Source organism: Hemicordylus capensis, chromosome 3 (genome assembly GCF_027244095.1).
Source record: "Hemicordylus capensis ecotype Gifberg chromosome 3, rHemCap1.1.pri, whole genome shotgun sequence".
Classification (NCBI taxonomy): Eukaryota; Metazoa; Chordata; class Lepidosauria; order Squamata; family Cordylidae; genus Hemicordylus; species Hemicordylus capensis.
The window spans coordinates 358,391,483-358,417,436 of record NC_069659.1 but is presented as its reverse complement, the minus strand read 5'-3'; the positions used below and the strand labels follow the sequence as shown (position 1 = coordinate 358,417,436).

General features: G+C 47.8%; 1 protein-coding gene across 4 annotated transcripts in view; it reads right to left on the bottom strand.

The window, feature by feature from the left end:
• The window catches only part of OPA1 (OPA1 mitochondrial dynamin like GTPase), an 81,381-nt gene that overhangs the window by 48,632 nt on the left and 6,795 nt on the right, over positions 1–25,954 (bottom strand). Inside the window, exons 4-14 of one of the 4 annotated variants that reach the window (XM_053308838.1) lie at positions 23,882–23,989; positions 22,772–22,825; positions 21,701–21,768; positions 16,277–16,387; positions 9,401–9,454; positions 4,527–4,631; positions 2,301–2,387; positions 1,672–1,785; positions 1,444–1,524; positions 846–920; positions 589–660 (exon numbers count right to left, since the gene is read on the bottom strand). In XM_053308838.1, coding sequence (XP_053164813.1) covers positions 589–660; positions 846–920; positions 1,444–1,524; positions 1,672–1,785; positions 2,301–2,387; positions 4,527–4,631; positions 9,401–9,454; positions 16,277–16,387; positions 21,701–21,768; positions 22,772–22,825; positions 23,882–23,989 — 929 coding nt within the window. The remainder of the gene's footprint in view (positions 1–588; positions 661–845; positions 921–1,443; positions 1,525–1,671; positions 1,786–2,300; positions 2,388–4,526; positions 4,632–9,400; positions 9,455–16,276; positions 16,388–21,700; positions 21,769–22,771; positions 22,826–23,881; positions 23,990–25,954) is intronic. The other 3 variants (XM_053308840.1, XM_053308839.1, XM_053308841.1) reach the window with 3 other exon arrangements.

Here is a 25,954-nt window from a genome sequence, read left to right as displayed (position 1 = left end):
CCCCACACGTTCTTTCCACGCTCAGGGAAGGAACCCTGAGGAGGTCCTCCCCAGAGAGGAGGAACAGGAGGAGATGGCCTCCCTGACACCCACTGCAGTATTTGGGAATAGCCGGCCTCTCCCCAGCCTTCCCTTCCAGCCCCCTGGAATAACCCTGGCCATTCTCCCCCTGGACAGCGTCCTTCTCAAAGGGGGATTCTGAGGACTGAGCCCAAGGCTCCCTCCGGCACCTGTGTTTGGCCCAAGGCCAAAGCGCATTTGTGGCTGAATGGCGGCCCGAGCACGGTTCTCCCAGGCCCCAGGGCAACAGGCTGTCCAGGGGTGGGGGTGGGGGGCGCCCTGAGGCAGTGGTCGAGCGCCTGCTCTGCCTCCTAAAAGGTCCCGGGTTCAACCCTGGCAGCCTCTCCAGGCAGGGCGGGGAAAGACAGGCTCTCTTGTCTAAAAGCCCTGGAGATTCGCTGCCAGTTAGTGCAGGCAAGAGTGGCCCAGTTGGAGCAAGGGTCTGACTCAGCACAAGGCAGCTCCCTGTGCTCCCTGGACAATCCTGGCGGCTCCAACAGTACGCGACCAACGCAGCAGCCTACTCACGCTGATGACACCCGGCAAATCCACCAGCACCATCCTCTGCAGGCCAGGACCTTTCACGCTGAGGGAGATAGTCTGCAAAATAAAGCAAAGAACCAAAGTCAGAGGTGCTTCCTAGGCACAAAGAGAACATGCTTCATGGTGAGAGAGAGAGAGAGACGGACAGAAGACACACACACACACTCTTATGCTGAGAGTGATTTCTGCAATGGGGACACACTTCCTGGGCTAGAGAGCTGAAGACATTAGCCAGGCCTTACCTCCGCGCTGACCGTGCAGCCTTCTCTGACGCTCTTCTTCATTCTGATCTCAATCTCATTTCTCAAGGCTGCCAGCTGTGTCAACACAATCAGAAATCACCACAATGCACAACTAAAGTTAAGACGCAACTGAGTCACGTGCAAGCTGTCCGGAAGGGGAAGCTACCAATGTCTGCCCCACTGCCCCTGAACGGCCCATCAAGCAAGCAGCCAAACAACAGCAGCCTCCCAGCTTGAACTGCTGAAGGGGCCTAAAGAAGAGACTGCCACAAGCCTCCTCCACGGAATGAATGGGGCTCGCGCAGCAGGTGTGCCGTGGCGGGCTGCCAGGGATGACAGTACGCCACAGTTTTTCGCTGATCGCACGTGGCTCCAGCTGGAACATCTCGACCTGCTCAAGGCCACCCCCAAGAACCTGCTCTTCCTCTTCCATGCTCCACACTTGATTCACAGCACACTGTCTCCGCAAGTGAAGTTCCCACATTCAAGAAGCCTCTGCACTCACACCCGCCTGCCCTGGACACTCACTTTCCCAGACATGAATGTGACAAACCCCCAAACAGAGCAGCACTTTGATGAGAAGCTACGTAAGACTTACATCCTCCTCCTTGGTCAGATCAAACTCTCGAGAACTATCCTTGAAAATGGCCACATGGTGGGGACCTTCACTCAGGGTGACCTAGCAGCCACAGGAGAGAAGCAGCAGCTGAAAACCACTTGGGCACATGGGCCAGGAACCAGACAAGAGCAGCGACCCATCCCTTTCGGAGTGGGTGCCCTCTCCAGTGGATGCTGTTGGCACTCTATCAGCTCTCAGCATCTTTACCTTGACAGGTGAACGGGTCATCATTTCGCCAGAGCCACGAGGGAAGATCCGGGCTTGCGCGATCATTTCAAGCACACTGGTTTTTCCGGCACTCTGATCTCCAACCACTACAACCTTAAGTAAGAACATTCAAAGTCACTGGCTTTAAAATATAACTAAGAAACTTGTTTGTTTTTAGGAAAATACAGACAAATTTAATTGTAACTAGGAAAACACGTTTTTTAGAAGCCACACCAGAATTCATATCAGAAATAAGTTTCCTTAGTTCTGATGAGAACAAGTTTTTTTCCAGAGGATCAAATCATTTTACAGGAGAAGATTTCACAGCTTTTATTGAAAAAACCACAATGCAAGCCAGCAATTTTACTTGGGATGTCCTAACCCTGCTCAGATACTGACTGTCCACAAAACGAAGTGCTGGAAACTTGTGGTCGGCTCCCCTTGCTCAGGATGGGACAGGAGAACATTAAGCCAAGGGTTCTCAAGCTTGGGTCCCTAGATGCGGTTGGACTTCAGCTCCCAGCATCCTCAGCCAATGGCCTTCAGCCCCCACTGTGGATGACGGGAGTTGGAGTCAGACCACATCTAGGGACCCAAGCCACATCAGAAAGAGCTCGTCACTGACTTACCCGAGGGAGATGATCTTGCGTATTATAGCTGGCATCGTAATCAGACAGGACGTCCAAGACTTCAGAATACATGTCAATCAAAGATTTCTAAGAAATAAAGCCAACTTGGTAAACTGAGCCAAAGACAAAGGGAACAAACAGCAGCTCTCTCCAGCTGGGATGGCAAGAGGAAGCCACTCATGCCAGGTTTGGCTCAGAGCCCAATTATGCAGGAACGCGCCACTGTGGCCACAGGCATTTTCATGAATGCAGGATCCTTCCCAGAGAGGACTAACAGTCTCTCCAAGCCAGATGGCCCTATAAAAGAATATCCAGGAGAAACCAGACTCTGTTGATCACCCCCCCCATACAGTTTTTAGGGGAGATCAACCCAGCCTTAAAAGGATAATCACATAAGAGACTGCTTTTAAACCAAAACTGCCACTACAAAGGAGCTCACACAGATTTACCACGTTAGTGTAGAAGATCTGTGGGTAGGTGGGTGGAAGGGAGGGTGTGGAGACAGGTTTGGGGCCCAGAGCTCAGTGGCAGAGCTTCTTCCTTGCATGCTGAAGACCCCAGGCTCAATCCCGGGCAGCTCAGTCCCTGGCTGGGGAAGACCCTTCAGGCTGCAGCTCTGGAGAGCCATTGCCCCTCGTAGCAAACAACACGGGCCTAGGCAGACCAAGAGATCTGTCTTGGTATAAGGCAGCTTCCTGCATTTGTGCAAGTTGTGCAAGCTTTGCCTCCAGAAGAATCACAGAACTTATAGAACTAGAAGGGTCCTTCAAGATCTTCTAGTCACTTGGGAATGACATGGAGCATCCCCAGACACAAGGGCCTTTGGTCCCTGTTCCCCCACATCATCTGGGGGCACAAGTTTGAGGACCCCTGTTGCAGTCGAACCCTCTGCTCAGAGCAGGGATCTCCCATCCAGCAGACAGAGATGGCCATGCAATCTCGGGAGGCCACTCCACTGCTGGACCCCTTAGTGACTAGCCTACATCTGCTTCTTTGCAGTTTCAACCTTTGGGTTCGAGTCCTGCCCTCAGAAGCCCGTGCCTTCTTCTATGTGACAACCCTATTTGAAGATGGCTCTGATACCCCTCCTGAGTCTTCTCTTCTGAAGGCTAATCACAGCCAGCTCCTTCCACCCCAACACTAACATGGACTTGGTTTCCAGAGCCCTCTCCATCCTGGCTGCCCCCCTCTGAACCTATTCCAGTTCATCCACGTTCTCCCTAAGAAGATGTGGGGCCCCACTTGGACACAGCATTCTAAGCACAGAGCAGAACAGAATCACTCCCTCTTTCCTTGGATTCAGCTATGGCCTAGAAAAATGGCGGCCTATTTACTTATGATCTCTTCACCTGAAACTTCAAGTTTTTGTTTCAGGAGGTTTCCAGGTTTTGTAAGTTAATCAGTTTGGCCAGTCTAAGCTGGCTTTTGTTTCTCAGACATAAGGATTAGTGAAGGACGTTTTAGCAGACCTGAAAGGAGTCAATTACAAGTCTCTGAGTTGAAGTAACATTAGAACGACAGAAGACATCTATGTGAGAATTCGTGTAGCAGGTGGGGCCGGGGCTCAGCATCTGCTGGGCATCCCGAAGGCCCGAGGTTCAATCCCTGGCAGCATCTCTAGGTAGGGCTGGGAAAGACTTCTGCGGGGAACCATATAAAGCTGCTGCCAGTCAGTCAAGACAATACTGAGCTAGATGGACCAAAGGTCTGACTCAAAAGGAGATGCCTTCTTATTTTTGAAGATGGATTTCTTTTAGAGCTTTCTGCTTGCTCATGAGAAACGGTAGGATTTTTTTTTAAGTTGGAAATTTTTATGTAGATTCAGGTTGCCTTTGGGCTTCCCTCACTTAACATTTTCTTTAATGGTTTGTACAAAAGTACAACTGCTCCTTGAAATGAGTTTCCATAGAATACCCTTTATAATCAACACTATGTTGATGTCCTATGCTTTGTCTATGCTGTACGGTTTGTGTATGCTGTACTAGGAGCTGTACAAGTAAACTAATATTTTTGCAGAAGCTTTTTCCTTAGAGTACTTCTCTTTAACTACGGGTAGTACAATACCCTCGTGAGGAACATGAACTAATGTACAGGGGATTTTTGGACCACAGCTGTACAAGCTACCGTTTCCTGATACAGTTTACAGCTAATCTAAATACTGGAGAAGTGTGAGATTTCATCTAATCCGAGGCAATCCATGTCAAATGAAGCCAAAGACTGAAGTACCTTCAGCTTCCTCTGATGAATGCCTTTGTCATCTTTCTGCAATACAATCTTCCTTAACTCTTTATTCTCCTTCTCTAAACGCTCAAGCATCCGTTGGTATTTCAGCTGCAAAAAAAGAAATAAATGGCAGGGTGGGGATGCAGAGAAGGAAAAGAAGTTAGTTCAACAAGGAAGCCCCACGTGGTGCTGCTATCTCTAGCCAAATCTTTCCTAGCACAATAATTACTGAAAAATGCAACTGCAGGTCTGTCTGCCAGGACATGTTCAATTAATAGAAGGATTTTAACCAAAAACTAAATCATCAGGTAATTATATTAAACTAGCTGGGCCGGGTGCAGAGATCTGTGCCTCTAGTTCTCCCTGCCCGCCTCCGTTTCCTCCCTCCCCCCCACCATTTCCTTCCTCCCTCCCCTGCCCACCTCCTCCCTCCCAACCCCCCCACTGTGTACTTCTCCCTTTGCCCCTCCCCATTTCCTTCCTTCCTCCCCCGCCCCTTCGCCGCTGTTTCCTTCCTTCCTCCACTCGCTGCCGCCATTTCCTCCCTGCCTGCCCACCCCTTCCTTCTTTGTCGTTTTCCCAGCCAGCCAGCCACCGCCACCATTTTCTTCCTCCAGCCCATAGGAACACAGGAACATAGGAAGCTGCCATATACTGAGTCAGACCCTTGGTCCGTCTAGCTCAGTATTGTCTTCAAAGACTGGCAGCAGCAGCTTCGCAAGGGTGGCAGGCAGGACTCTATCTCAGCCCTATCTTGGAGAAACCAGGGAGGGAACTTGGTTGGGACCTTCTGCTCTCCCCAGAGTGGCTCCATCCCCTCAGGGGAATCTCTTCCAGTGCTCACACATCAAGTCTCCCATTCAGATGCAACCAGGGCAGACCCTGCTTAGCTATGGGGACAAGTCATGCTTGCTACCACAGGACCAGCTCTCCTCTCTGATCCCTGTCACTATCCTATCTGGCAGCTCTCCAAACACTCACGAGAACTGCCACACATGGGATTACCCACAGGTATGCCTTAGCAAATTATATATAAAGAGGAAGATTCTTGAAGTAACTATCAGAAAAAATATATTATGTTTGTTTAGTAGACACAATTTATTTTATTTTTTTATTGCTAAATTTATATACTGCCTTTCATTTAAAACAATCCCAAGGCAGTTTGACATGCTTTAGAACAAAAACACTTTGCTTCCTTAAAATATTGCTGATGGCTTCCAAGGAATTTTTAATTACAATATTTTATATTTTAAATATATGATTTTTGTAAATCACAACTGAGTCCCAATGCCCCCCTGTAGAGTTCATCTTATTGAAATAGGAAAGCTCAATTTCAGCAGCTATTGATATTTGGTGTGGGATGTGGGTGTGTACGTGTGAAGGAGTAAAGGTAAAGTGTGCCGTAAAATTGGTGTTGACTCCTGGCGCCCACAGAGCCCTGTGGTTGTCTTGGATAGAATACAGGAGGGGTTGACCATTGCCTCCTCCCGCGCAGTATGAGATGATGATGCCTTTCAGCCTCTTCCTATATTGCTGCTGCCCAATATAGGTGTTTCCATACCTGGGTAGCACTATCAGATGCTGCTGACACTGAATGACAAATACGCTAAAAATGAAGGAAAGCTCTGGGGAGCTCTTTTGAGATGGAACCATGGAACTGCATGAAGCCTTGTGGCCTGCACTCGGCGCTCCTCAGACACAAGCATAGCAGCAGGGGAGCCGACTCCCCAGGGTGCAACCCCACCACACACATCAGTCCCGCCCAGATAGAGTGGTGTCATTTGCATTTGGCTGTTACATGTCATAAGGTCTCAAGCTCCGACTGTATTTGTTGCCAGCACCTAAGGGGTATACTCATGGGTCAAATGGACCATAACCCAAAGTTTGGCTTTAAAAAGCCAAATCTGGCAACAAATCAGGGGTTCATCTTAAATTCAGAGTTCTCCTCCTTTTGGGTAAGTAAGGATATAACCTATATTTAACCTCTATTTTTAAGGGGCTCATCTTTAATTCAAAGTTGTCTTGTATTTGGGTAAATACAGTAGTATGAGATGGTTGGGTTGATATGTCACCTGTTGCAAATACTCAATACACAGGGAATAGACAAGTATAAGAACAGCCCTGTTGGATCAGGCCCAAGGCAGCCCAAAAAGTCCAGCATCCTGTCCCACATGGTAACCAACCAGATGCCCATGAGAAGGCTGCAGTCAAGAGGTGAGGGCAAGATAAATTCATGGAAGACAGGTCTATCAATGGCTACTAGTCTGGTGGCTATAGGCCACCTCCAGCATCAGAGGCAAGACGCCCCTAAATACCACTTGCAGGAGAGCAACAGCAGGAGAGAGGGTATGTCTCACCTCTTCCCTGTGGGCTTCTCAGAGGCACCTGGTGGACCACTTTGTGAAAAAGGAGGCTGGACTAGACAGGCCATGGGCCTGATCCAGCACGGCTGTTCTTATTTGCCTTATTTATAGCAGCCATGCACTGAGTTGACATTTTCAACAAGTTGTCCACCACGATCCCATGATCTTTCTCCTGGTCAGTCACTGACAGCTCAGATCCCATCAGTGTATATGTGAAGTTGGGGCGGGGGGGTTTGCCTCAATATGCATCCCTTTACACTTGCTTACAATGAACCACATTTGCCATTTTGTTGCCCACTCCCCCAGTTTGGAGAGATCTTTTTGGAGTTCCTCACAATCAGATGTGGATTTCACTACCGTAAATAGTTTAGTGTCACCTGCAAATCTGGCCACTTCGCTGCTCACCTCAACTTCTAGATCATTTATGAACAAGTTAAAGAACAGTAGTCCCCGTACAGATCCTTGGGAGATCCCACTTCTTACTTCCCTCCATTGTGAAAACTCTCCACCATCGATTCTTACCCTCTGTTTTCTGTCTTTCAGCCAGTTACTAATCCATACATGAAACCATCCCCTTATCCCATGACTGCTAAGTTTACTCAAGAGCCTTTGGTGGGGAACTTGGTCAAAAGGTTTTTGGAAGTCCAAGCATACTATGTCAACCCTTGGGTGAACTCTTGGGTGGATTCCATCTGGCCCAGGAGATTTAATTTTTAGTTGTTCAAGAGAGTTTAGAATAGCCTCTCTGGTCACCTCAAATTTACCCACGCCTTAGTCACGTCGTGGCTGGATTACTGTAACGTGCTCTACGTGGGGCTGCTCTTGAAGAATATCCGGAAACTGCAGCTAGTGCAAAACGTGGCAGCTAGGGTTTTATCCGGAGCTGCCCGTTGGGAACACATCACCCCCATTCTGAAAGAGTTGCACTGGCTGCCAGTTCGTTTCCGGGTCCAATTCAAGGTGCTGGTTTTGACCTTTAAAGCCCTTAACAGTTTGGGCCCGGGGTATTTGAGGGACCGCCTGCTCCCAAGGGTTGCTGCCCGCTTGACGAGGACATCTGAGGGGGCCCTGACGACAATGAGAGAGGCCCGGCTGTCGTGCACTCGGGACAGGGCCTTCTCTGTTGCTGCCCCCAGACTTTGGAATGCTCTCCCAGTGGCCATTCGCTCCTCGGACTCCATCACGGCTTTTAGAAAGCTTGTTAAAACTTGGCTTTTTACCCAGGCTTTTACATAATTGTTTTTACTGCTGCTTCTGTGTGTTTTTACCTGTTGTATTGTTTTTATGCTTGTATTTTATAGATTTTAAATTTGGTTTGTTTTTATATTTTTTAGCTTAATATTTTTTATTGTCTTTTTATTGTATGTTTCAACTTTTGTAAACCGCCTTGGGGTTGTTTTTTAACGAAATGCAGTATATAAATGCAACAATCAATCAATCAATCAATCAATTAATAAAAATTGGCCAAGCTCTTCAGCCTCCGAGCCTGAGAAGCTCAGTTCCGGAGAGGGTATATGGTCAGGGTCCTCCGCCATTAAGACAGACGCAAATAACTCATCCAGCTTCTCTGCAATCTCCTTATCCTCCTTAATCCCTTTCATACCCTCCTCCTCTAAGGGGCCAACCGCCTCCCTGGTAGATTTTCTATTTCTGATATATTTAAATTTATTTATTTTTATTTATTTTTACATTTTATATCCCGCTCTTCCTCCAAGGAGCCCAGAGCGGTGTACTACATACTTGAGTTTCTCTTTCACAACAACCCTGTGAAGTAGGTTAGGCTGAGAGAGAAGTGACTGGCCCAGAGTCAACCAGCTAGTTCCATGGCTGAATGGGGATTTGAACTCAGGTCTCCCCGGTCCTAGTCCAGCACTCTAGCCCAGGCTTCCCCAAACTGCGGCCCTCCAGATGTTGCTGAACTACAACTCCCAGCATCCCTAGCCACAATCTATTGTGGCTAGGGATGCTGGGAGTTGTAGTTCAGCAACATCTGGAGGGCCGCAGTTTGGGGAAGCCTGCTCTAGCCACTACACCACGCTGGCTCCTCTTGACACTTCTAGCTATGTGTTCCTCAAACTTTCTCTTTGCATCCCTTATTGTGTCCTTGCATTTCCTTTGCCAGAGTTTATGTTCCATTTTGTTCTCTTCATTTGGGCAGGACTTCCATTTTCTGAAGGAAGTCTTCTTTTCTTTTATAGCTTCCCTGACGCTGCTTGTTAGCCACGCCGGCATCCTCCTGAACTGGTGGTACCTTTCCTACTTTTTGGTATACATTCCAACTGAGCTTCTATTACTGTGCTTTTAAATGAGTTTTTAAATGAGTTTCATGATTTCTGGAGTGATTTGACCCTCCTGACTTTCCCTTTCAGCTTCCTTTTTACCAGCCCCTTAAAGATGCCTCTTTGCCAAGTTAGCAGGCGGAGAGTAACTGGCCTTACGCCGATACGCCGAGTCGTCTAATAATTTATCCAGCGATTAGGGATGGTGCCCCCTGGCATCAGCAGCGCCCCCTACCTGAGTGCGCAGGAGTTCCTCTTGCAGCTGCTCCAGCTTCTCTTTGTCAGAAACCTGCAACATCAAACAACACAAATGTGAGCATCTCCAGTTTCTTATATGTTCAGGACACAGCAAATTTATTGATTTATCTATCGTATTTATACCACCTGACGTATTTATCTCAAATCCTCAAAGCAGGAGTTTTAAGAATCCCGGTTCTCACAAGGGCTACCCAAACCAAGTTCTTTGGTCAGATTGATAGCTTGGGACAGAGAGGAAACCAAGGACAGAGCCCAGTTCACAGTAGCGTTTTGAAGAATGTCTTGCACATCCCTGCTCCACGTTTTCCCAAAGTAAACAAAGCCACTTCTTGATACTAAGAATGTAAAGTGTGTGCCTCTGATGCCATCTGCCAAGGTCTCCTCATGTGCAAGATTCGTTAAATACAAGTGACACCTTAAATGCAGAAACACAACTTGGGTTGCCACCAAGTCAATACTCGTAAGTTCAGCAGGTCTTCCACGAGCAACAGCAACACAAGGTCCAGCTCAAGAAGGAGAAGTCGTCACTGATACAAAGTATGTGCCAGCCTCGGTACAGAACACCATTGTTTGCTCAGAAAGCCTTGTGTTTGCTTTTGCTTCACATACTTCACACACCGCTTTTTGACTTAAAGAAGTTTCAAGCCGCGTGAAGCTCCCAGGACATTTCAACTTGCGAACGTAGGAAGCTGCCGTCTACTAAGCCAGGCCACTGGGCCTTGCCTAGAATGACGGGCAGCCCCTCTCCAGGGTTCCGGGCAGGAATCTTTCCCTGCCCTCCCAGGAGACCTTCTGTTGCACCACTGAACTATGGCCCCATCCCCACTACATGGGACTGAATGATCTTGGAGTTCCAACGTCCACTATGGCAAACACTCCAATTCTGCTCCACATATGCAGAATAACTTGTAGCAGTATCTTCTTCAAAAACTTCTGGAAAGTTGACTTTAAAAAAAGAAAGAAAGAAAAAGACCACCACTCAGAGGGTCTGGTTTTTACACCAGAAGCAACAGTCAAGACCACAAGCGCCTCATCAGTACCACAGGACTCTTTCCAAGGCGAGTTGCCAGATTCTCACAAGTATACCCCTCAGGTTGATTTGGCTTTTAAAAAGCCAAATATTGGGTTACGGCGCCTATTTCACACGAGTATACCCCTCAGGTTCTGGCAACAGTAGGATGGGGAAGCGGCTGTTTCCCCAGATTCACAGGAACAACCCACCAGGCGCTGCTGCTGCTGCTGCTGAACAGCCACCGAGTAGCCGCCACTCCTCAGAGAGCCTCTGGAGAAGCGCCAGTTGCACCAGAGCCACCCCTTGGGGAACTGTGCCCCTCCGCTGGCAAATTGCAAGTCGCCATCCAGTCCAAGGTGACGTGAGCAAGCATCTCTGCGGTCTCTGGCAGGAGCTCTTATTAATTAATTTATTTGACAAACATGTTTTTACTTATGTCTCTGGGCGGTTTACAGCGAAGTTTGCATCTCAGCTTCATCAAAGGCCGCCCGCCAGGGTGGGCTGCCGAATGGCAACTTGTGTCCCAGCAGCCCCCTGAAGGCTCCAGACGGGCTCGTTCTCCCCAGAGAAATGCCTGAAGAAAGGGGCACCCAAAAACGCTGGTGGGAGCAGATCTCCAAGGATGACTTAACTACCCTGAATTGAAAGACTCTGGATGAAATATTGGTTATTTAGCATGAACAACAGTAAGAACCTCAGCTAGCACTGCATGAGCTTGTCTTCTCCCTAGAGAGGGAAACCTGGAATGGTGCATTCCCAGGCTCAAGAAGACTTTCCTGTCACATTTACAGATAAATTGAAAAAGATATAAGTTTATTTGGTCATTGACCAGCAAAAAATTGAAAAATGTGAGCTACGATCGAGCTACAGCCACTCCTGCAAAGAGGCTGGTCAAGCAGGAGGAGACCACGACTCAAGAGCTGCAGAGATCACAGGTCACGCTTCAGGAGGAAGGGGAGCATGGCATGACAGGCCTGACCCCACTCCAGGAGGCTCCAACTCAGGATGGGCAGAGCCCTGCTCTATATAGGTAGCATTTTTATTCTCGATATATAAACCCCCTTGGGCAATTCTTCTTGAAATGGAAAGGCAGACAGAAGCGTTTAGAACTGATACACGACCAAGAAGTGCAGCTACTTTGCTTGTTCTCACCATGGGAAGAGGCAGCAAAGACTCAAGCCCTTGGGGGTCTACCGGCCCTGGTTCTTGCCCACTACAGCCTGGATGGAAAGAAGGATTCTGGGGAAGCGAGAGAGGGTTGCCAACCCAGGACAGCTGTAGGAGGCGGCATGCCTGGACTCAGACGCATCCATGGAGCAGCACCTCCTTGAACATGCCAGGTGTTGGCTTACAGTGGGGGATGAATCCATTTTCTCTGCTTCAAGAGGGGATGCTGGCCAGTGATAAGATGGAAGATGGAGTCCTTCAGGGCTATCGAAATGACCCTGGCAAATGATTTTGTAGGCAAAGCAGAAGTGGCCATGTGATGTGTTTGCTCTGTGTTGTCCAGAGGTATGACAGAGAAATAAGAAAACCCTTCTGAGTTCACGTGGTAGGAAATGTTATCTAAAAAAGGATTCCTAGACAGAATATACTTTTAAAACCACACCTGTTCCCTTGGACACGGAGCTCACTTTTCATTGTCTCCAGGACACGTGAGCAAAACACGTCTCTAAATGAGAAGTTCCGTCAAAGAGGAGGCGTCTTTCCTGTGCAGAGCCTCGGGTAAGAGCCAGGCAGCGTAAGGGCCAAAGGGTCCATCGGCTTGCCAGGACAGAAACCCTTTCTTGGCGCTTTACACTTCTGAGTCATGATGCCTTCTCCGTTTCCTTTGTTTACCGCAACGGAAAAAATAGGGTCCTGAGGTGGTTTCTGTAGCTACTGGGGAAGCCAGAAAGGGCCAAGTGAAATTCCTGAGCCAGTAGCGGCCTCTGTAGGCACCACACGGGTGAAAATATCCCCACAAGCAAGTCTGCAAGTGGCGGAGGCACACACACAGAAGCGGCGACTGGTGGAAGTGTTTGCCGCTCCTTGAGCGCCGCCTCCAAACACACAGACCCAGCCCAGCTGTGATGGGACCAAGCAGCAGCCAGGAGGATGAGCACCTCCTCTGCACATGGACAGGACTGAACGAAAAGCATGACTCGGCTGTCTTCTGCTGACCCACCTACCTGGGACATGAAGGGCTTCCCTTGAGAAGGGGTACGTGCGTGGGACCCTGCTGGAGAGGCACCAATCTTTAGTTTTAGGACAGGGGAATGGCATGCACTGCATGACAAAGTTGGAGAGCAGCCCCGTCTGGTGCAACAGCTGGAGGGTTAGGCCTGAGCTGCAGAAAGCCAGGCAAAAGCACCTCACAGGGCTGTCGCAAGAGGGGACGGGTGCTCTGAGCTTGCTGGAGGGCGAGGAGGGATGCTAACAGAATCAGCTACCCCTACCATTTCAGTGGAAACTGCAGGACAGGTGGCTAAAGGTTATTTACTTAGTTATATGCCACCCTTCAACCTAGAAGTCACCTTAAGCAGCGCGGTGGGGAAATGCTCAACTAACAAGCAGAAGGTTGCTGGTTCGAATCCCCGCTGGTACTATATTGGGATGCAGCGATATAGGAAGATGCTGAAAGGCATCATCTCACACTGTGTGGGAGGAGGCAACGGTAAACCCCTCCTGTATTCTACCAAAAGAAAACCACAGGGCTCTGTGAGTGCCAGGAGTCAAAATCGACTTGACGGCACCCTTTCCTTTACTTCATTCCAAGACCCCAGGGCAGTTAACAACAGAAGAAAATTCAATAAAACAACAAACAATTCAAAAAACAATAAACCTCAATACAAACTTAAAAACAGGACAAAACGTAGCTAAAACATTTAAAAGAGCAAGTGTGGAGGAGCAAGGCCTAGGCCTCTTGGTTTTGAAAATAAGCCCTTGTACTGTAAGTGACATCGATATTCCTAAACCTCTCTTTCTGTAAATAGGATTGTGTGCGCAACATTCCTTGCCAGTCTCTGTCAAAAAAGCTGGCAGGGTGGTCAGGAGGTCGTGGTTTCTGTGATGAAGCAAGTCTCAAGTAAGGACGATGCAACGCCCTGGTTGGATTTGGGAGGGAGAGGGAGCTTTGATTGCATTGGTTCTGTTTCAAAAGCATGGAGGGAACTTAAGTTCTACTGACTGGATTGTTTAAAAAACTGTTGGAGCAAAATTTTTGAGAGAGAGAGAGAGAGAGAGAGAGAGAGAGAGAGAGAGAGAATATGAGTTTGGAGTCAGAGTCAGAAGGAGGACAAGCAGTGCAGTCAAGACTCAGGAAGACCCAGACTCAGGAAGTCAGTGCTGCGGCTAGGGCAAGAGCTGAAATGGCCAACAGAGAGCGGGGACTTGCTGGTAAGGGCTGGAGTCACTGAAGAACCAGGCTGGACTGAACCCCAAGTCTGTCAAGGTGACCCAGACCTGGGACTGCACCAGGGACAAGCCAGATGGCTGAAAAGGCTGCTGGATCAGAAAAGGACTCGGAGACAGGGACCATGCAGACCGTTTAATTGGATGCGTTTCGTCACCCTTTTATTTCATTTGTTGGTGCTCTAATGGCAACTGTTGGGTTTTCTAAAGTTTCTGCTATACAAAGAAACAACAAAAAAAGCTAATGTTTTAAATTGGCCATATTATTTACAAAGTAAACATTTTTGTTGCATTTATAGATTAGAAGCTTGTTTGGTTGTCTCCACCCCATGCCGATAAGTCTTTCCGCCTACAGAGTTTTTGTTTTTTGTATTTTGTAAAGGTGTAGGGGCTGTTTTAGTAGACCCAGCCCTCTAAAAGAAGAGTCTGATTGGGGGCAGCAGGGCTGGTGGGATAAGTAGTAGTTCCTCCACACGTGGTGTCACAAAGGTGGGATTTGTCAGACGTGGTCGCTCAGTGGGGGATTCCTCCACAGCAAGGGAGAGCTCATTGGCCAAAAGGCTGAATAAAAGGGGCAGTCTTCTTCACTCTCCTCCTGAAGGCTGAGAGAGGGGGGACCATGCAGGTTTCATCCATGAGCAAGTGCCACAGCCAGGGGACAGTAACCAAGAAGGCCCTGTCCCATGCACTCGGCAAACAAGCCTCAGCAGGTGTCGGCACGTGGAGCAGGGACCTCCCAGCCGATCTAGTCAGGTGGGTAGATTGAGCTGGGAGCAGGCAGTCCCTAAGGTACCTGGCGCCCAAGGGCTTTAAAGGTAACTAGCTGACCCCGCACAGAACATCTGTGCGGCATCTGGGGCCGGCGTTTCCCACCTGGGCTGGTCCTTCCCCCACCCGGCCGGTTTCAGGCCGGCTTTAAAGCCGGCCTGTTCTCTCCTGGGCCATCTCCTCTTCCTGGCAGCCCAGCTGCCTCTTCATCCCACCACCACCTCGCTACCGCGCCAAGGCCCCAAACTGCCACTGCCTCGCCACTGCCGCCTGGCCCACCGCTTCCCTCGTGCGGCTCCTTCCCAGTCGGGCCCCAGTTTCTCCATCCTTGCTCCCGTCTTTGCCAGGAACTCCTGCAGCGTGTCGCGAGAGGTCTGCCCCAAAGACACGCATCCCCATGGTTGGTGGCTAAGATAAATAATTATATAGATAACCAGCACCTTGAATTCTATCAGAAACAGACAGGCAGCCACTGCAGAATTGGTGAAGAATGTGCCCTGCGAGCAGTCCCAGAGATCCATCTGGCAGCCACTTTCTTCACCAGCTGTAGTTTCTGAATACTTTTCAAGGGCAGCTCCACAAAGAGTGCGTTGCAATGATCCACATTATCATTTAACGATAAATATGAATAAAATTATCAGCTTCGGCTGATTCGACAGCTGCGCCTATTCCTTGAAGAGGATGACCTCAAAACGGTAGTGCATCAGCTGGTAACCTCCAGGCTTGACTACTGCAATGCGCTCTATGTGGGGCTGCCTTTGTACGTAGTCCAGAAACTTCAGTTAGTTCAGAATGCGACAGCCAGACTGGACTCTGGGGCAACCCGGAGAGACCATATTATGCCTGTTTTGAAACAGGCTGCCAATATGTTTCCGGGCAAAGTGCTGGTTATTACCTTTAAAGCCCCGAAAGGCTTAGGTCCGAGTTATCTTAGAGAGCGCCTTCTTCTGCATGATCCCAACCACACGTTAAGGTCATCTGAGGAGGTCCGACTCCAGTTACCACCGGTTCGTCCGGTGGCGAGCCAGAGGCGGGCCTTCTCCGTAGCTGCTCCTGGACTGTGGAATGAACTCCCGGCTGAAAGCCGTGATTCGAGATCATTACTGTCCTTCAGGAGAGCCCTTATGATCTATCTGTTTGGCCTGGCTTTCCAGGATTTTAAATGATTGAAAAACTGTTTTAAAATTGTTTTAAATGGTTGCCCTGGATCTCCAGGGTTTTTTAGCTGCTGAGTTGTTTAATTGGTTTTATTTTGTTTTTATAGTTCTGATTTTAACTGTTAACTTATTTTAATTGTTTTTACCTTGTTTACCTTGTAAACCGCCCTGAGCCATTTTGGAAGGGCAGTATATAAATCAAATCAATCAATCAATCAGAGGCAGGATGCAAGCCCCCTCCATTAAATGGGGAGAGGGGCTGCTCTTCCCCCCCAGAAGGAGCATTGTTTTTGTGCTGCAACCCTGCCCCCACCTAAAGCGTATGTGCCAAGACATGGAATACCGGCGTTCTTACAAACTCAAATGTGCAAGGTCACAAGTGGGGCCCACCACCACTGCAATCATTCAAGGATTAATGGAAGGGTATCGAATCACAGGTTTGATTAGTTGGGGGATTGTGTGGGCATGCGGTGGGGGGAGAATCACAGCGCCCAGAGGCCCCTGTTTTTAAAGCCATCATCACCTTTCGCTTCTGCTGGGAGGAGCCTGGCCCACATTGGTCAGCGGCTCTGCGTGCCTCCTCTTCGTGCTGCTGGACTTGCTGCTGCAAGAGAATGAGTTCGCCAAGCAGGCCCTGCCACAGGTTTACAATGAGGAGGAGAAGGAAAAAAAATGGAGGTGAGGGGAGAAGTGATGATAACCCAAAGGGCACAAGACAAAGACAGGTGCATGGAAGGGAGCAAGCAGAGGGCCCTCGAGCCAGCCGGATGAGAGGCCCAGAGGAAGACCCCTCCAGGCCAAACTACTGCTGCCCGGATCCCTTTCCAGGACTGAAGCTCAGGAGGTTTTAAACATGAACGTCTTAAAAATCTTTGTTACGAATGCAGTTTAAGCAGAAGGGAGAAGCCCCTTCCTGAAAGCTTGCAGCTGATGCCTGTGGGCCTTCAACAGGAAGAGGGCTGGAAACGCCGGGTTCTGTTTGCATAATACGAAGAATTTAGAATACAAAGAAAAAGCCTTCATCAGCTTCCAGACAATCGTCTCTTCTTGTTATAGCTTTTTTAAAAAAAAAATTACATTTCCTCTATAGAACAGAGTTTCATCTCACGCACAACAACACTTGGGTTTTCAGCATTTAAAGAAGAAAATGCACATCTTTGTTACACCACAGATGTACACCAAACTCCTTTATTTACAGGGGAAAAAATCTATCCAATCTCTGTGAATGCAAATGATTCCCAGTCATTTTATTGCTCTGAAACAGCAGTAATGTGACGGGAAACCCATTTTAAAGCGGGCTGTATCAAGGAACACAACAAAAAATTGCACACACAGAAGTTACACAGCAAATCTAAATATGTGCCACAGAGAGACGCAGACACAGCAGCACACTCAAACCCAGCAGGATTGGAACTGGAGGCTTTGCAAAAGAAAACCCACAAATGCTCACTGCAGCACAAAAAATGCCAGTTGTGTCTGTGCGCTTATAAATGAGCCCCTCCCCCCACCCCAGCTAGTGATGATCTGATCAGGCACCTGCACGCCATTAGTATATGCTGCTGTCTGTCTAGAAAATAGAGAGCAAGAGAGAACTACATAAAAATGTAAAATGCTACTTCCCCGCATGAACTTCTACCAGATCATCTGCATATGCATGAACAGTTGTCCACTATTATTTTGCACTGAAGGAGGAGCACAGAGCACGTCCCTCTCATTGGCCAGAAGAGGCACCAAAGGCCCAAGTGGGGGCAAGAAACAGGAAAGGCCGGGGTTGGGAGAAACAGGAGTGACCTCAGCATCTGCTCTGATGCCTCTGGATGCACACATCCAACAGCCCAAATGGAGCCACAGCCATTTGAACTGAACTGTGGCCATCTCAAGAAGGAGGTAAGTGGTTAATCTTGACCAAAAGTCAAGACCCACACAACGTTTTAGAACACTCTTTCTCCTGGCCATCAAAGTGTGGCAGGGATTAAGCAGCTTTTCTTACTTATACGATGCTGAGAGGAGCCAGCCATTATCTAAGAGCTGAGCTTTCTCAGTCAAAGAGAAAATAAATCTTGAGGCCAGTCTGGCAAGACAGAGCCAGGGAGGCACTCTCTTAAGTGGTACACACCACTCTTCGAAAGTCAGATAGGGACAGCTTGTAGCTCAAGGACGGCCTCCTTCCCCCGCTGTCCCCAAGTTTGGCTTGAACCTTCAGAAGCCGAGTCTTCCTTGCTTTTATTTTTAAAAGCATCTCTGATGCTTTTAAACGTCTACATGAAACAGCTACGTAAGATCAGCAGATTTGGAGCAGGGTGTTTTCAATATGCTGATGATAGCCAAATCTATTTTTCCATGACATCATCATCAGGAAATGGCATAACCCCTCTAAATGCCTGCCTATAGGCAGTAATGGATTGGATGAGGGATAATAAATTGAAACTGAATCCAAACAAGATGGAGGTACTGGGGGCAACCTCCAGCCTCAGAGGCAGGATGCCTCTGAGGACCAGTTGCAGGGGAGCAACAGCAGGAGCGAGGGCATGCACATACCTCTTGCCTGTGGGGTTCCAGCGGCATCTGGTGGGCCGCTATGTGAAACAGGATGCTGGACTAGATGGGCCTTGTACCTGATCCAGCAGGGCAAATTATTCATGGTAAGGGGTCATACTTCGAGGAACATGTTAGATCTTCCTGTTCAGGATGGGACTGCACTCCCCTTGAAGGAACAGATACATAATTTGGAGTGCTTCTGGACCAAGGCCTCACTCTGGTTTCTCAGGTTGAGGCTACGGCCAGAAGTGCTTTTTCAGCTTGTCTGGCGGCGACCCGGGAGCGGGCCTTCTCCGTAGTTACTCCTGAGCTGTGGAATGCACTCCCTATAGATATTTGTGGCTTAACATCTTTATCAGCCTTTAAAAGAGCCCTTAAGAGACATTTTTGTAGCCTGGTTTTTAGTAATCTTTGAATGTTTTAAATTGTTTTAATTAATTGTTGTTTTAATAGTTTGTTTTATTTTGTTTTAATTTTATTTACTGTTAACCTCCTAGAACCTTGGAATTATATAAATCGAATAAACGCTTCTGTCTTTCATGGTTTAACTTGTTTATGCTGGTTGCTGGCCCTCCCTGCTTTAAACCCATAAGGCTTAAGGATACAACCTTCCCACCAGGGAGAGGCCTCTATGGTACAGTAGAAATATGGCCTCTGCTTTTGCTGCCTCCCTGCTGGTGAATGAGAAAGGGCTACAATAGAATTAACCCAACCAGCTGTATAAAGTATACACAGAAACCAAGGATAAATGAGAGCCAGCATGGTGTGGTGGTTAAAGTGCTGGACTAGGACTGGGGAGACCTGAGTTCAAATCTCCATTCAGCCATGATACTAGCTGGGTGACTCTGGGCCAGTCACTTCTCTCTCAGCCTAACCTACTTCACAGGGTTGTTGCGAAAGTGAAACTTAAGTATGTAGTACACCACTCTGGGCTCCTTGGAGGAAGAGCGGGATATAAATGTAAAATAATAATAATAATTTATCTGCAGGATAAAGCCTGTAACGACCTTGAGCAAGGAGATGGGCCTGTTAGACCTCATGGGATGAAAAGGAAGACAGTTTTGTAGCAGCAGCAGCAGCGCACCATCTGTATTGTGTCAAAGCACTGGTGATGCTGGCCCGGTTAACTTCATCGCTTTGGGGTAAAAGTGCACCAGAGATGGGCCAAAAAGCAACCAGAGCAGATCAATGGGAGCTCGAGCCGAAAGGCAGTTGCCCTCTCAGATTCTCTTTGCTAAGCAGGCTCCACCTTGGTCTGCATTTGGACGAGAGACTACACATGAACACTGCCTGCTGTAAGGGGCCGAAGCTCAGTGGAAGAGCATCTATGTGCTTGAGTGCAGAAGGTCCTCCCCGGTTCAAAAACACCTCCAGGTAGGATCGGAAAAAACTCCTGCCTGAAACCTTGGAGAGCCATTGCCAGTTAGAGGAGACAGCCCTGAGCTGGACAGACCAAGGGCCGGGCTTGGTATCAGGTAGCTTCCTAGGAGCTGCTCTCATCCTCACCACTCCTCTTTGTCCGGCATGGAAGTGTGGGAAGCCCAAGGGGACACAAAACCCAAGACTGAATTGAGCTGTTGGGGCTGTTTGTCCCTTGAACAAAACAGGATAAGCCAGAAGTGACATTTCACAGGCTCCTCCATTACCCAAGAGAGCAGCCCTACCAGAAGTGGAAACCGAACAATCACACTCATCCTCCCAGAGGGAGCACAGAAAACCTACATAGACTCAGTTTCCACTAAGCAAATAAAAACTGGAGGTTGCACAGAGGAGATGCCCTATTATTGTGTCCAACAGCTTGAAGCACCAGATATAGATCCAAAAACCAAACCACAATCACAATACATAGTCTAAAATCATGTACTGCAACTATATGGGATGCATCACGTCAGTCTAGAAAGGAAGGTGGCGTCTGAAAGTGCCAAGGCCATCACAGGACAAGCGTCAATCGACACCACCACTGAAGAGAGAAGACTTAACGGCCATGCTCATTTCAGCCCAAGTGCTCTAACGTTGCTGCTGTTTCGCTTTCCTCCCCTCATCTCCACATACAAGGCAATCTTGACTACGCTGCCCCTGGGTCTGAGGGCAGGGAAGGCCTCCTAAAAAGAGCACATGTGGGCCTCTGGAGGACTGGCCTGCCTCCTCTGTCAAGGACAATACTGAGTGAGGAGCTTGGGGGCTTCCCTGCCTTGGGGCATGTCTGGACCACCTGGAGTCCCTTGGGGCATCCCAACAAGCTGTGGGATCACATGACCAGGGCCGCTCCCCTGCCAGCTGACCCATCTGCCTTCAGCCTAAGCAGCAGCCAGCCTCCCAGGGCTTGGCTTCACCTACCCTCTTTGGCACAAAAACGCAGACCACTGAAAGCAACCCATCTGCCGGCATCTGCTAGGGCTGGTTGAATCCACAAAAGCCAAAATGGCTTCAGCCCTTCATAACTTGGAGCCCGCCCCCTCTGACATAATCATCATTAAGACCAACCAAGATGACCCCCGTGACTCTTCCACCCAGTCATCTAGTCCAGCCAAGGCACCCAGAGAGCCGTTTGCTGGGGCTGTGCTGCAGCTGTAGAAGACTCTTCCCCTGGAACGGTGAGCCTTGGCATTTTCTGGGAAGGCCAGACATCCGCCTGGGCTAATGGCATTGAGCACTGCATTGAAGGGATGTGGGTTAAGTAGGTCAATTAAGCAGTTTTTGGCTGTGCAGGATCTTTTGTCTTTTAATTGGATTTTTTGTGGTGTTTTTAGCACCGTTGTAGCCACCTAATGATGCAGCGGGGAAATGACTTGATTAGCAAGCCAGAGGTTGCTGGTTTGAATCCCTGCTGGTATGTTTCCCAGATTATGGGAAACACCTATATCGGGCAGCAGTGATATAGGAAGATGCTAAATAAATAAATAAATAGATAAAGAAATAAATAATAAAAGGCATTATCTCATACCGTGTGGGAGGAGGCAATGGTAACCCCCCCCGCCCCGTATTCTGCCAAAGACAACCACTGCGCTCTGTGGGCGCCAGGAGTCCACATGGACTTGAAAGCTCACTTTACCTTTACAGCACAGTTACCCACCTGAGAATGAAGTGTGTTCAACCCTGCAATAAATAACTTCATGCGCTTATGACTGGAGATGCGGAATACACTTTGGAGAGGCAAACCATATTTGACTTGATTTAATGAGGTTCATTTTGACAGCACAAAACCTCTCACCTCAGATACCGATGCTTAGAAATTGCACAGCACACTAAACCTTTCAACCTCAACACGTCACCCAAGATTAAGTTTTAGATGGTATTCTATTGATTTCTGATGGAGAAAGAGAGAACCCCACTGCCCCCAAATCTCTCAGCATAAACTTTTCCTACATGCCTCTCCTGCATACTTGAACACTCCTCTTCCAGAGCTTACCTTCTTGTGCTGCTTCCCATTCTCATATCCCGGATCTGCAGCTCTGAATGCCGTATCCCCTGGAGAACCTGCGAAAGAAGAGGAAGGACTTACAGGCTGTGGTACTCGTTCAGAATAGAACAAAGACAATATTCAAACCGTGAGCTGTCTGGTTTTCAATGCAACTCCAGGCATTTTAAGCCATTTCTGCCCTGTTCTATCAGAATCTGCCCGAAGAAATCTCTTGCCTTCACAGACAGATTCAATCCGATCCAGTGCGAGGATGACTTGTTTGCAGTGGTAGCAGACACACAGGAGGACACAACACAGACTCATGAGGCCAAGGCAGCCATCTCCAGGGGCTTCAAAATTCTCTGCAAGTAGAAGCTGCTTCAGGAAGCATTTCTGCTGATGGAGCAAGGGTGAGGGTTTGCTGCCAGACTAGTGAAATGCCCACCAGTGGGACAGAGCTGGAGGGCCTGCATACTGCAGGGTCTGGATGGGTCTTGCACCCTGCACCTGTGTGCAGACCACCTAGCATTATTCCGTCGCACAAAACAATGTGAGCCATTTAGAAGCACTACAGTATATCTAGTCATGGGACATCACAGCCACCTGATGTCTGCAGAACCTCTTTAGCATAATGTTTGCCTATATGTTAGTTATTGAAATCCTTAAAATGAAGCACTGATTTCCCATTCTCTCTTGGAAATGCAGTTTACTTAGACTGAAAAAGAGCATGTATTAAGCATTTGACTCTGCAGAACTGAGTCTACAAGGATCGACTCCACTGTGTTCCCAAATCACACAAAAGGAAGTTATGAAGGGAAGAAGCTGCCTTCCCCTGAGCCAGATCTCGGCCCACCTCGCCCTGTACTGTCCACTCTGAATCACAACGGCCCTCCAGGGTCTTGCAGAGGGGCCGCTTCTGTCCCATGCTGACCTGGATGTTTTAACTGGAGATGACAGCTAAAAGGTTTCCGTCTCATCAGTGTTCTCCCATCCCTCCGACCTTGCTAGCCGAAAACACCCCCGACTATTTTTTAAAAGGGGAGGAATGTTAAGGAGCATTAGAAAGTGCTTTTTACACACCTAACAACAGAAGTAGATCAGAAGCTGCTATGACTTCACTAACCAAATTGTAACCTGTGGAAAACCAGCAAAAAAAGGGGGAAATAAAAATTATAAATACAAACAAATGTCAAAGCAAATGTGAGACACTTTGTTCTCATACGAGGGCCAGACACGATGGCAAACTTACCAAAGTGGCCTGCCAACAAATACAGACAGGTGGATTGAAAATAAATTCACAATGAAGTAAAAATGACATTGCGATTTAAAAAAAAAAACAAACCCAAAGCACATAGGAGGTCTCAGCTACTTGTCATTAGTTTCCACACACATCCCTTCCATTCAGCCCCAGTCAAAGTTAACTGCTCCATCCCACTCTTCTGCATGAAGAGTGACTGATAAAGACAAGGAAAATCACCTTGAAAGATTACTGGGAGACAGACTCCTGCTGGCTTCCAAGGTCATGCCTGTGGAAACCTTAAGAGTCCCAGAACCAGAAAGGCCCTGGCATCAGACAGAGCCTCATAGCAGAGATAAAGGCTCAGAATGATGGGAACCACTTCAAATACCAGACCTGGGGAAATCAAAGGGCCCTTCAAGTATCCAGCAGCCTCTAGCAAACCATGTGTGGCAATCTACCTGATCTTCATGTTACCAGCAATAAAAGCAACACAACTGTTCAGGGTGGAACAGAGCATAATTCAAGCATCTGAACCATCAGAAAAGTAATCTTGTAGCAAGTGCCACAATCAAGAAATGATGGATGCCTAAGAACCAAACCCAAAAGAGGAGCTGGATTTGTGAGCACTTCTCAGCGGGAACCAAGGCAACAAGGGGCCCCTGATAACCAACATGGGACCAAGGGTCAAACAAGCCAACTCCTCTTTCTCTACAGCCTCCTCTCATCACCACAAGGAGTGGAGCCTCCACTATGGACAGGCCATAAGAGAGGCCAGGAGCAGCCGAGTTCCTTTGCACTGTCCCCACGAAGCCCAAGGATGCTCCTGCAGCCACTTACCTGGTACAAAAAGGACTGCTGAGGTTAAGAGGGTTGAAAAGCTACAAAAGATCCTTCAAGCTTTCCAAATCTTATACATCCTTATAACTAAACTAGATGAAAAATGCCCTCACCAGGTGTGAAAAAGCCCTTTAGTGAACTGAGGCTCTCTCCAATCTTGTCAAAATCAGGCACCAACTTTGCAAGGTCTTCTGAATCAGGAAGGGCTTTTCTAAGGTTTTCTAGGAAGATGGAAAAAAGTTAGTTACTTCAGGATTTATAGAGAAAAATAACTGATTGCAACCTTAGCTTTAATGCTGGATTGTTCTGCCTTTCTTTTCAGTCTGAAAGGTTTGGAACACATCTCAAGCACTGCTACTACAGAAGATTTTTGTGTAACATCATATGGAATGCATCATACCCTTCAGGTACATGGAAGCCCTCTAAAAATATGCAGAAATTAGAATCCAATCAGTATGTAAAGGGCCATCAGCTTTAAACTACAGCACATATATCAATAATTTCTACAGCACTGACTTATTCTGTACACCTATCTCTTGCCTTTCCATTACAAAGTGCAATGCCCCAGGTGGATCACAGCAGTTTAACACACAATACTAAAACATTATCAAACAACAGCCAGTCAGCACAGAGAGAGCAGTGCTGACTGGAAGCCTTCCTAAAGATGTCCACCAGGCTTTGAGGCCAGCAGTGAATGGGTCAAATGAGCCCCTCTTGGGAGGGGGCTCCAGAGAAAATACTTTCCCAGGACCTAACCAGACAGACAGAAGACCCTGGCAGGACACAGAGCAGGCAAGCTTGTACAGAAGGAGGATTCCAATGCCAAGCGCAAAACCAGCACTTTGAATGGTGCCCAGAAGCATACTGGTGACCAATGAAGAGGTTACAATAGCACGATCACATGGTCCCAAGAGCCAGCACCCACCACTGACCGGGCCACTGTGGTCTGGACCATGTTCCAAAGGCAGCACCCCACAGAGCACATTGCAGTAGTTCAAACATGATGCCACCAAGGCATATGGAACCATGTGGGCACTTACAGCATGCAGGGTGCTTGAAAATTTTCCACAAATCTTGAGAGGAAGTAAGAAGTGGGGTCCCCCAAGTTTCTGTGCTAGGACTATTCCTCTCTAACTTGTTCATAAATAATCTAGTGGTAAGCAGCAAAGGGGCCAAATTTTCAGATGACAGGTGTCATCTGCAAATTTGGCTCCTAAATAGGGAAGTGAAATCCAAAACAGATTGTGAGGAGCTTCAAAAGGATCTCTCCAACTGGAGGAGTGAGCGACATAATAGCAGTTATGGTTCAATGTAAACAAGTGTAAGGTGCTGCATATTGGGAGCAAAAAACTCCAGCTTTACACATATGTTGATGGGATCTGAGCTGTCAGTGACTGACCAGGAGAGGGATCTTGGAGTCGTGGTGGACAGCTCGTTGGAAGTGTCGACTCAATGTGCAGCAACTGTGAGAAAGGCCAATTCCATGCTAGAGATCATTAGGAAGGGGATTGAAAATAAAATGGATAACATTATGATGACCTTATACAAAACGATGGTGTGACCACAGTTGGAGTACTGGATGCAGTTTTGGTCACCACATCTAAAAAAGGACATTGTGGAACTGGAAAAGGTGTAGAAGAGGGCAACCAAGATGATCAGGGGCCTGGAGCAGCTTCCCTATGAGGCAAGGCTACAACACCTGCTGGGGCTTTTTAGTTTAGAAAAAAGACAACTATGGAGAGACATGACAGAGGTCTATAAAATCATACATGGAGTAGAGAGAGTGGTTCCTTCCAGTGGCTGTTGCTGGCATCTGCCTTATGCTTCTTTTTAGATTGTGAGCCCTTTGGGGACAGGGAGCCATCTTCATTTATTTTTATTTCTCTATATAAACCGCTTAGGGAACTTTTGTTGAAAAGTGATATATAAATATCCGTAGTAGTAACAGAGAGTGGCTCCCTTCCTCAGTGTTTTTAAAAAAATCTCAAAATGCACCTTTTTAAGGAAGCTTTTTAATGCTCTATTATTGTTTTGTTATATCTGGTAGGTTCTTTAGCCTTTTTATCATTTTCAGTTTTAATCTGAACCTAGTAATTGTGGTTTTTAATCTGACTTTAAAAATTTTTTTATTACTTTTATTGTATCTGTGTCTATCTTATTGTTGTGAGCCGCCCCAAGCAATTGTG